The sequence below is a fragment of the Muscardinus avellanarius genome (assembly GCF_963383645.1).
Source record: "Muscardinus avellanarius genome assembly, chromosome: 5".
NCBI classification, from domain to species: Eukaryota; Metazoa; Chordata; class Mammalia; order Rodentia; family Gliridae; genus Muscardinus; species Muscardinus avellanarius.
The window spans coordinates 6,225,445-6,237,677 of record NC_137790.1 but is presented as its reverse complement, the minus strand read 5'-3'; the positions used below and the strand labels follow the sequence as shown (position 1 = coordinate 6,237,677).

Below are 12,233 nucleotides of genomic sequence, written 5' to 3'. Positions count from 1 at the left end.
TCCCAGAGATTTCTGGTTACTAAATATGGAAAACAACGTGTCTATAAAAACGTAAATACATGTTACTATTAAAAATATGCTTTCTTACCTCTCTTCTAGGCTTACTTTCTTTCCTTCTCTTCCGTCTTCTTTTTGGAGGGGATAAGTTGTCAGCAGACATTTCATCTTCTGAACTACTACAAAATCTGGTGATTCGTCGACGACATGATGCTCGCAATGGAGGCTGCAAATTGATTCCTGCATCTGCTATCCAGTCAGAGTATCTAGATGAAGAGTCACTGGAAGAGGAAAATGTTTCAAGTTGCATGAGACCAGAATCTAAGCACTAACAGCAAACTAATCATGAGATGCTGAGGGGAAGGGAGAGTGGAGAAAGACAGAAGGGAGAGCTCGGCCAGACTTAACCTGAGCATGCCGCCCACTGTACCAGCCAAGACTAGAGTCACCAAAGGTCATGGCAGAGACACATCCTCCCTGATGTGGGCCTGCAGAATCTTTTCTGTTTGCTTAATTATACTATCACTGAGAGCTTAAAATAAGACCACTTCCAGAAAAATGAAGATAAAGTTAAGCAAATAGTAAAGACCATACAAAACTCGAAGAGGAGCCCCTACTGTGCTGCTGCAAGAGGCCAAGCTATAAGGTACAGACTAGTCATTTTAACTGGAACAACAAGCCACAATGGATACACTGAGAAACCAAAAGAAAGCACCTGTCCAAGTGGGGGCCAAGGAGCCAATAATCTCAGCCACACCCTGGAAAGTAAATGAGGAAACCAGCAACTGGATGAAAATCAGCTTCCCAAAACAGAAAAGGATGATCAAAGTCTCTAACTGGGCCATCCTTGGCCCAGATTCAAACACACACTTCTCGATTTCCAGGGGTCTTTTCAAACAGGGCATGGTGACACACGCCTGTCATCCTAGAAATTGGGAGGCTGAGACAGGAGAATCACAGGTTCAAACCCAGCCTCAGCAAATAAGACTCTCATCAACCTAATAAGACTGTTTCAAACTAAACATAAAATAGGGCTTAGTGTGTGGCTTAGAGGTAAATGCCCCAGGGCTCAATCCCTAGTACCATAAGATAAATAAATAATTTGAAAACACCTGTCTAAAGGGTATTTATTATTAAAATAGCTGTTTATAAAAATTATAAGAGGGCTAGGTTACAGCTTGATGGTAGGCTCCCTACCAACACGCATGAGGCCCTGACCTCAATTCCCAGTTCCATAAACAAATAGTCTAAGAACTGCCGTATACAGATAAAACTCAATAAAAGTTTAAATAAAGTACAATGAATAAAGACACACATAGCAGAAGAGTGGCTGCCATGAGATGGGGAGAGGAGTGGCGTGGGGAACTATTTAGTGGGTATACAGTTTCAGTTCTGCAAGACTAACGGGGTTCTGGAGTTTGATGAACAGTGAATGCACTTACCATTACCAACTGCCTGCACACTCAGAAGATGATATTTTGTTATTATTTCATCAAAATTAAAAGAAAACTTCATAAAGAACAATGAGTATGCCTATGTTCTAAAACACTGTAGAGGCTTCTAATTATAACAGAGTAAAAGATGAAGAGAAATGTGTAACTGTGGCTTAGAGCAAGAAATTCTCAATAAAAACAAATTGCAAAAGGAAGGAGATTTAACTGGTGTTAAATTTTCTAAACATGGATATAGATGATTGTGTAGATAAGAGATAGTAATGCCCAGGTTTGGGGCTCTAGCATCTAACAAGATGAAAGTGACATCTTCCAGGATGAGGACAGACTGACATTCTGGTACCATGAAATGTAGATGCCAAACTAAAGAAAACTATGTTTAAATTAAAAAAAAAAAAAAAAAAATACTAGCCAGTGTGGTGGCACACACTTGTAACCCCAGTACTTGAGAGGTTGAGACAAGAGGATCACACGTTCACACCCAGCCTCAGCATTTTAGCAAGGCCTTCAGCAACTCAGTGAGACCCTGTTTCAAAATAAAAAATAAGCCAGGGCCAGGCGTGGTGGCACACACTTATAATCCCAGTACTTAGGAAGCTGAGACAGGAGGTTTGCAGCCAGTCTCAGCTACGTAACAAAGCCCTCCGCAACTTAGTGAAGCCCTGTTTCAAAAGTAAAGAAAAAATAGGGCTAAAGGTGTAGCTCCGAGATAAAATGTCCAAATTCAATCCCCAGTAATGCAAAAAGAAATTAGTAAGGTAAAATAAAATAGGACTGTGGTTTAGCTTGGAGGCAGAATACCCCTGGATTCAATCCCCAGTACCGTAAGTAAATTAACTGATTAATTAATTAGTTAATTATAGGACTCAGGGTATAGCTCAGAGGCAGAAGGTCTCTGGGTTCAGTTCCTAATACCACACACACAATAAAAATTATACACATACAAACAAATACTGATGGTCTTACCACCAAGCTTTGAAAGCTGTTTTTAAAAGGGGACATACTCCTTTTTAAATGCAACTCAAGACTAAATATTTTAGTATACATTAATTAACTCAATTGAGTTAAATGCTACAGTCAAGTAAAAATTCTCAGAATATTTCCATAAGAACAGTTATTAGACTCCCTCTCCTTTCAAATATATAAAACTCAGTGTCAATCTGTTCTGTATCTGCAAACTCTTCACAGCTCCAAGTCTATGACTAAAACTTACAAGGTGAAAATAATTAAAAGCCTATACCTTGAACTTTCGCTGTAACTTTCACTTTTTCGATCACTCTTCCACTCTTCTTCCTCTGAAGAACAAGAACCTTCGCTCTGATCACAGGACGTCTCCTAATTTGAGAGGAAGGAAAAAGATCTTATTCCTTTAAATCATGTAACACGTCAAAAAAACTCAACACAATCTTCCCCCAAACACTAAGTCACCTATTAACAGCAATATATGATTAATATAAGCATGTAAAAAAAAAAAATCCTCTCTTTACTATAACCCTATTCTTCCTAAGGCATACATGAAACAAGAAAATTTGAAGCCAGGCATGGTGGTGCATGTGTGTAATCCCAGTACTTGGGAGGCTGAGACAGGGCCAGCCTCAGCAACTTAGTGAGGCCCCTTGCAACATGGTGAGACCTTGTTTCAAAATAAAGAAATAAAACAGGACTGAGGGTGTAGCTCTGAGGGAGAATGCCCTTAGGTTCAAACCACAGTGCCAAAAAGAGTCAAGCAAAGGGCTTAGACAGAGTTTTTAGATGCACAAGTTAAAGCAAAAGTGATGACAGAAAATAAATAGCAAAGTAATGTCACTAAAATTTAAAGCATTTCTGTTCAGAGGACGCTACCAAAGTAGTAAAAAGACTAGCCAGGCGTGGTGGCACATACTTGTAAATCCAGAATTTGGGAGGCAGAGCTACTTAGTAAGGCCCTTTGCAACTCAGTGAGACCCTGTCTCAAAATAAAGAAAAAAAAAACAAAAAAAATAGGGCTGTGGTATAGCTCAGACATAGAATGCCCTTGGGTTGTATTCCTCGTACCACAAAAAAAAAAAAAAAAAAAGACTATCCATAGAATGGGAGAAAATATTTCCAAGTCATATCTGAGGAAATAGTAAATGGTGCAAGCTCTTAAATTTTAAACACAGAGCCACCAAACAAGCCAACAAATCAACTCTTAAGTATATACCCAAAGGAGCTAAAAACATGTCCAAAAAGAAACCTATACATGAAAGTTCACTGGCAGCATGATTCATGAGAGTCAAAAAGTAGAAACACAATGTTTACAGCTGATAAATGGATAAATAAAAAGTGGTATAATGTAAAAATATATGTATCAGGTAAAAAAAAAAAAAAACATTATGCTACATGCAAAAACCCAGTAATAAGATCATATTGTATAATTCCATTTATACGAAATGTCTAACATAGGGAAAAAACATAAAATATATTAGTAGCTTCTCAAGAGGTGGAAGTGAAGCAGGAAATGAGGAGTGACTGCAAATTCATACATGAGTAGACAGTTTCTTTTAGAAGTTAAGAAAATGCTTAAAATTAAACAATGGTAAAGATGGCAGAGCTGTAAATATGGCAGGTTACTGTTTCAACAAAGATGTTGAAAAGCTTTTATTTAAAAAAAAAAATTCAAGCCGGGTAAAATGGCATGAACCCATAGTACCAACAACTTAGGAGACAGAGGCCGAAAAACCATTGAGCCCAAGGACCCAAGGCCAGCCCTGGCTATCAGCAAGGTTCTGCGACATACGCCCCCAATATCAAACAGTGAAATCTCATTTACTTTCAGGAAAATCCTGTATTTTTACATAAATTTGGGATGGATTTAAAGAAACAAATTCATTAAGATTATAGTATATATTTTAGCATTATTCTATACTCACATGTCTTACGGAGCCTGAAGACTCGTTTCCAGATGACAACTCACATCGGCCAACGTTTCTTCTACGGTAACTTGGGTACTTACGCCTACATGTCCTCTGTCTAGACTGAGACACCAAAACCACTGATTCCGACTGAAAAAAAGGAACATACAGGTGGAAATAACTAGATAAGGAAAGAATCGACAAAACGGCCTTCTATCAGGGTCATGAAAAAATTAAGGCAAAAATTAAAAGCATAAAATGTATGAACTAAGCCAGGCGTGGTGGCGCATGCCTATAATCCCAGTATTTAGGAGGATGAAACAGGATTGCAGGGTCAAGGACAGCCTCAGAAAGTATCAAGACTTACCAACAAAGCAAGACCCTGTTTCAAAATAAAACATAGAAGCTAGGCATGGTGGTGGTGCACGCCTATAATCCAGTACACAGAGGCAGAGACAGGAGGATCACAAGTTCAAGGACAGCCTCAGCAAATAGTGAGACTCTAATCAACTTGGGAGACCCTATTTTCTTTTGTTTTTCTTTTGTTTTTCTTTTTTTTTTTTTTTTGCAATACCAGGGATGAAACCCAGGGGCACTTTACCTCCGAGCTATACCCCAGACCCATTTTTTATTCTTAATTTTGAAACAAGGACTCACACTAAGTTGCTGAGGGCCTATGTAGCTAAGGCTGGCCTCGAGCCCATGATGTCTCAGCCTCTCAAGCACTAGGATTACAAGCATGCACTACCACACCTGCCTGAGACCGTATTTTCAAATAAGAAATAGACTGAGTTTATGGCTCAGAGGCTGAAGTCCCTGGGTTCTACCCAGTACTGTGTGTGTGTGTGTGTGTGTGTGTGTGTGTGTGTGTGTGTGTGTGTGTGTATGAAAATAAAATAAGGCTGGGGTGTAGCTCAGAGGTAGAATGCCATTGGGTTCAACCTCCAATACTGAAAGTAAAGAAAAAAAAAGTAAATACCCTTGAGCAAGTGATACTTTTGTCCCATACTATTCAAGTTTGGTATTTTCACCTTTAAGGACCGTATAAGACATAAGAAGCCAGGCTTGTAATCCAGGGACTTGGGAGGCAGAGACAGAAGGATCACACAGGTTCGAAGCCAGCCGCGCTAGCTAAAGAGACCATTTCCAAATAAAAAAGTATAAAAAACAGGTCTGGGAGTGTAGCCCAGAGGTAGAAGGGTTTCCAGGAACCCCAGTGCCACCAAAACAAGCACCTTCACACTGATGGGCACAGGCAACATTCCTCAGGTCTTCAAACTTCTCCTTCCCAACAACGGTGCAGGCTTAGGCCCACTATTCAAATCCCCAAGACCTTGCGACAAAAACACTGCACTTCAGAAGAAAAGTTACTGACACTTCTATAAATCAAAAAGAACTATCACACTGGCGTGGTGGTGCACATTTGTAATCCCAGCACCGAGGAGGCTGAAAGAGGAGGATCGCTATTCAAGTACAGCCACAGCTACTTAGTGAGGCCCTTGGCAACTCAGTGAGACCTGTTTCAAAATAAATAATCAGAAATAGGGCTGGGAATGTGGCTCGAAGGTAGAATGAATGCCCCTGGGGCTCCATCCTTAGTACTGCAAAAACAACAACAATAATAATAATTAATAATAAAGTCTAGTTTAATTTCTAATGTGCTTATTAAAAAAAAAAAGATTTTATACTACCGTCTGTGAAAGCTGAAGAGTCTTCCTTTTTCTTCCTATTACATAAAGATTTCTTTCTTCCTCACCTTTCTCTATGCGGAAGTCTTCCAACTTTCTGCAAAATTAAATACCCAATTATATTAGTTATCAAACCTCTATAAATTTTAATCATGATACTAGGAATTCTAATTTTATATATTTTTATTTAATACACAAAATTCCTCAAGTTAGAAATTTAGCTTGTTTTTTCAGGGGTCTTTTTCCTTTGTCTTTGGAACTGGAGAGCGATTTCAAAGCATCACTCTTACAAACCAAGCGCTTTGTCACTGAGCTATACCCAGCCCCTAAAAATTTAATAGGAACATAAATACAAGGTCAAAGCAGCCAAGAGGTTCTATTTTTCATATTTCATACAAAAATATTCATTTGTATTCTAACTGACCCTATTAGGGCTACTTCAAAAGGGATACTACAAGCCAGGCACAGTGGCACATTCTTTTAATCTCAGTTCTTAGAAGATTAAAGGAAACAGGAGGGTCACAGGTTTGAGGACAATAGCCTTAACAACAAGAAAAATAAAAAGCAAGCTGGACATGGTGGTGTGCACTTGTAATGAGATAGGAGGATCGCAGGTTCACAGCCAGCCTCAACAACATAGCAAGACTCTGATCAACCTAGCGAGATCCTATTTAAACACAAATATTAAAGGGCGGGGAGTCAAAGTCAATCACTGAGCGAAACATGAGAAGGGAGGGGGAGGGAGCGGGGGGGGGGGGAATTGGGGAAGGGCCAAATGAGTGATGTGTGCATGCGTGCCTCCACCATCTTGTACGCCATTAAGATGCATGACTACAGTGCACCAATAAAGGGGGAGCCTGGAGATGTAGGGCAAAGGTAGAATGCCCCTGGGTTCAATGCACACATACAGACAGACATCGCAAGCAACAAGCAAAAGAATACTGCAGGTCCTCATGAGGGTCATCTTCGACTGTGTGCAATTTCACTTTTAAATGAGGTGGTCAACTTTGAAAAGAGGAAATGTAGAAGAGCAAAGAGTACATAGGCAGTCTCTTCACGCTTTGAAAATGAACACAATTCCCACTGTTACTGGATGAAGTAAACAGCATGCCTAAACTCCAGCCCGTGATGTCCTCGATTAGAAGTTGTACTGTATATGCTCACAGTTCAGAGCAGGGTCCTTTATCTTCACCTTACATTGTTCACACTGCACATAAAATACTTTAATGGTCAAAAAACAAAATTTTCTCTTCGTTTTTATAAAAATAAAACACTAAGCATTATGGGAAAATGCATGAATTCACGCTTTTTTCCACTGTAGGGTTGTTGCTAATCACACAGATCACCGCTCAGTTTCTCCCTTGTAAACAATGCTTTTGTTCGTACAAATGATACTGTGGCAGACAAAAGACTGACTTGCAAAATCCATTCTACATTTCTTCCTTAGAAACAGAATCCCACCACCAAGCACACTTGTACTCCCAGCATTTGGGAGGCTGAGACCGGAGGATCACGGTTCAGACAGCCTCAACTACTTAGTAAGGCCTTTTGCAGCTCAGTAAGACCCTGTTTCAAAATAAAGAATAAAAACTAGGGCTGGAGGGTGTAGCTTGGAGGCTAGTAGAATGCCCCTGGGTTCCATCCCCAGAACCACCAAAAAAAATAAAAAGAAAACCCCAAATTGACCTAGGTTTCTTGATGCCTTATATAAAAAATGCATCACCCAGTCTAGTTTTACTAGCTTAATTTGGATGAACAAAAATATTCAGCTCACTGAATTATGAGTAGCAATGCCATGTAACTGCTGAAAGATGGTTCCTTGTCTAGACATGCCCCCTTTGACTTCTGCTCCCCTTCCGCCTTCAGTCCTGAACCTCAAGGCACAACACAGACACTGTCAAGTGATGGCTAGAGCTTCAGCAGCTACCTGGGATTGATAAGAACTTAAAAGCGGAAGCCAAGCTCTACAAGGAACATGAAGACCACAGGCGGGCCAAGTCCCTGGATTAACTGGAGAACCACAGTTCCAGCCTTAAATGGTTTCCAGTCTTCCTTCAGGTAAAAGAAGTGCTCTATGTTTACGGAACCCTCCTTCAGGTCTTTCACTCCTGAGGCCTATTTGCTTCCCTCAATTTTGACAATTAAAAGTATCCCAGCCGGGCGTGGTGGCGCACGCTTGTAATCCCCATGCTTGGGAGGCGGAAACAGGAGGATCGCGCAGGTTCGAAGCCAGCTGCGTGCGCTGGCTTAGGAGACCCTGTTTCCAAATAAAAATGTAAAAATAGGTCTGGGAATATAGCCCGGAGGAAGAAGGGCTTCCAGGTACCCCAGTACCACCAAAAAATAATAATAATTAATAATAATAATAATAATAATAATAATAATAAAGTTAAAAATAATAAAATAAAAAAGTCTGGGAGTGTAGCCCGGAGGTAGAAGGGCTTCCAGGAACCCCAGTACAAAAAAAAAAAGTATCCCAAAATGACACTTTTGGTGTGTTCATCACGAATCTGAGACACAAACGTAACAATCATAAGCAGGGCGCGGTGGCACACACTTGTAATTGCAGTGTTTAGGAGGTTGAGACAGAAGGAAAGCAAGTTCACAGCAAGCCTCAAGTATATTGGAGTAAACTTTTTAAAATATCCAAAATAAATCAAGAGCCCTTGATAGAGCAGAAATGTCACCTAATTGTCACCTAAGTTAACGAATCTAGGCATTAATGGGCACTTAAACCTAAAACCACAAAATAATAATGTGTACACTGAAAGAAACAAAAATTAAGAAATAATTTTTCAAAAAGCTGAAAACATTTATGATACTTGAGACACTGAGTAAATAAATACTGGCTTGCTGGTAGGATATTGGATCATACTGAGAACTTTTTGGTTTTTTTTTTTTTTTTTTTTTTTTTTTGCAGTACTGGGGATTGAACCCAGGGACATTTTACCTCCAAGGTACACCCTAGCCCTATATTTTATTCTTTATTTTGCAACAATTTCTCACTAAGTTAGGGAAAGCCTAAGTAGCTGAATGGCCCGAACCTGCGATCCTCCTTTCTCAGCCTCTCAAGTACTGGGATTTCAAGCATATGCCACCAGGCCCAGCTAGAAACTATTTTTTCAAGGTATGATAAAGGCATTGTGATTATTTTAATACAAGTCCCCATTAAATAACTTGGAGAAAATTATATGTCTGGAATATCCTTCAAAATAATACTGAAAAGAGAAAAACTGGTATTCGTATAGATGAAACAAAACTGGCTATGAAAAATTAACCACAGCAAAAAAAAATATGAATAAACTGATTTTTGAACCATAATTAAAACAGATTTCCACCCATTACTAAAATATATTTATGATTACTTACACAATAAAGTAACAGGAGTGTAAATAAGCACATGAATATATTTTCACCAATAAAAGCAATGTAAGTAGATATCCTGAAACAAACCTAAGTATGCCCAGTGGTACCTCTGGTACAACCACTCTCCGTCTCCAGGCCTGCAGGTCACGTTCTGTGGCGATCTGACTCCGTGGTGCGTTTTGATGCATCTGGCGGACACCTTCAACTTGCCCGCTACGACGCAGACCAATATTTGGAGGAGATTGTATGTCTAAGCTTAGTCTTCTAAAACCTAAGAAAATTTTTCAAGAAATGATTCTGAAATAATTTCAAATTAGTATACAACTAACAAGCACACATTCCTCCTACTAAAATATGTTAGAGGCAAATTAATATTCATCTAACATATACATACATACCTCCCACTAAAATATGTTAGAGATAAATTAATATTTTAACATATAAAGCACACACATTCCTCCTACAAGTCCTGCTTGTTAAGGACTCAGTAGATCCAACCTACTGAAAAAACTCTTAAGACAAATCTTAATATGTCTAAGAACAAACTGTAGAATACGGAAAAAACATTATGTTAAACTTCCATTTCAATTTTTACTAGGCTTTGAAATTGTCAGACATGCACATGTTTTCCATTATGTTTGCATTTATCAAAAATAACGTGCTTTCTTTGAAACTGCAAACTAAAAACGTCTTTGGAAAAATTAGTATTAAAGCTGGCCATGGTGGCAGATGCCTGTAATCCTAGTACTTGGGAGACTGAGACAGGAGGGTTTCCTGTCTGAAGCCAGCCTCAGCAACTTAGGGAAACCCTCTCACCTTGGTGAGAGCCTGTTTCAAAATAAAAAATAAAAGATGGCTTGGGGTGTAGCTCAGAGATAAGAATGCCCCCAGCTTCAATCCATGCCCCCCTCAAAAAAGAAAAAAACCTAGCACTGAAGACACAGACTCCTCAAATCAAGGTGACTTTATGAAACAAGCTCTGTAACAACATTAACGGCGACTCTCAGGAGACAATCTGAACCCAAAGGCAGGCAGAATGTAGGAAGAGAAAAGCAAGACGTACAAGAACACATATGCACGTGGTTCCTCCTCCCTTCCCACGATGTGCTAAGGACAGAGCAGCAAATGTTGAGTGTTCTTGCCCTCAGGTTCAACTCCCTCCACCACGAGAAACGATCAGACAAGCCAAAACTGAGAGGCAACCAGTGAAATAACAGGACCAAACTCCTCAGATGTGCCAGTACTGCTAGAAAACTTTTTCTGGGTTTTTTATTTTGTGTCTGTGTATGGTATGGGGGATCAAACCCATTGGCAGTCTACCTCTGAGCTACACCTCCAACCATATTTTATTTTTATTTTGAAAAGGGTTTCACTAGGTTGACAAGAGTCTCACTACTTGGTGAGACTGTCCTCGAACCCTCAATCCTCCTGTCCAACCTCCCAAGCACTAGGATTACAGGCATGCGCCACCACACCCAATTCAGGAAGCTTTTCTAGATTAAAAAAGACATAAGCCAACCGGGCGTGGTGGCACAAGTTTTTAATCCTAGTACTTAGGAGGCTGAGACAGGAGGATTACAGGTTCGCAGTCAGCCTCAGCAACTTGTGAGGCACTCCCGAACTTCGTGAGACACTGTTTTGAAATAAAGAATAAAAAAAAAAAAAAATCAGGCTGGGAGTGGAGCTCAGAAGTACAATACCCATGGGTCCCACCCGGTAACACTAAAAAAAAAAAAAAAAAAAAAAAAAAAAAAAAGATGTAATCCAGGCATGGTGGTGCATGTTTATAATCCCAGTACTTAGGATTACTCCTGAGACAGGAGATCACAGGTTCGTAACTAGCCTCAGCTACTTAGTGAGGTTCTCCACAACTTAGTGTGACCCTAATTCAAAATAAAAAATAGGGCTGGGGCGGTGCTTGGAGGTAGAACGCCTCTGGGTTCAATCCCCAGTACCGCAAAAAATGAAAAATAAAAAAATAAAAATAGCAGGCTGTGGATACAGCTCAATGGCCCAGCACTGGCCAGGCACATGTAAAAACCTGGGTTCAGTAGTAGTATGCACTGAGCAAGCCTCGCTAATCCTACATCTTAAAAGCGTCAAGAGCAATACCAAGAACACTGGTGCGACGTCATGGGGACTCCAGAGAGCGCTACTGCACAGAAGCTCCTGAGCAGAGCCACTGCATACGGCTGTAGAAGAGTAGTTCCTGGGTTTTTTAGATTCAGGATGAAGCGTTAAGAAAAAGATATCTCAGGTCTTCAACTCACTATCAAATGCTGATTAAGTAAGCAAAACAGATTTTCAAAAACAAAATGTTAAAACAAGAGGAAGCTAGAAGCATAATTTTCCTTAAAAAAAAAAAAAAAAAAACTTTGTCATTAGATTCCATTTCAATACCCTAATTTCAGAGAAAAACAGGCTGTATTAGCCTCACGGTACAAACAAAAAAGCTATTTATAAAACTCCAGTAGCAAAAACCAATTATTGCATGAAGTCTTCCTGAGGGCACGCAGCTCATTTACTCTGACGTCGGCGTGGCCCCCGAGGGTGGCATGTGTCTGGTACCTCTGCGCGGCGTCTCCTCGCCGGCGGGAGGCCCGCCTGGACCCGCGTCCTGGCCAGTTCCCATCTGCTCCTCCTGCTGCTGCTGCAGTTGCCGGATCATCCCATCAAGAGCGCTGTGCTCCGGGCTCCGGTCACCATTGTCACTCGTTTGTAGGCTTATAATTTGCTCGATTACCTCTCCATCACCTGCAAATTCAATTCATGGGGGTATGTGATTATAATATACATGAGCAGGAAAAAAATAAATAAAACCTCCGTAGTCAACAATTAAAAATGCACTAACAAGCCAG

General features: G+C 40.1%; 1 protein-coding gene across 1 annotated transcript in view; it reads right to left on the bottom strand.

Moving 5' to 3' along the window:
* The window catches only part of BRWD1 (bromodomain and WD repeat domain containing 1), a gene marked incomplete at both ends in the record, with an annotated part of 111,250 nt that overhangs the window by 55,044 nt on the left and 43,973 nt on the right, over positions 1–12,233 (bottom strand). Inside the window, 6 exons of the mRNA XM_080696450.1 lie at positions 89–278; positions 2,689–2,783; positions 4,340–4,471; positions 6,013–6,106; positions 9,463–9,646; positions 11,944–12,129. Coding sequence (XP_080552576.1) covers positions 89–278; positions 2,689–2,783; positions 4,340–4,471; positions 6,013–6,106; positions 9,463–9,646; positions 11,944–12,129 — 881 coding nt within the window. The remainder of the gene's footprint in view (positions 1–88; positions 279–2,688; positions 2,784–4,339; positions 4,472–6,012; positions 6,107–9,462; positions 9,647–11,943; positions 12,130–12,233) is intronic.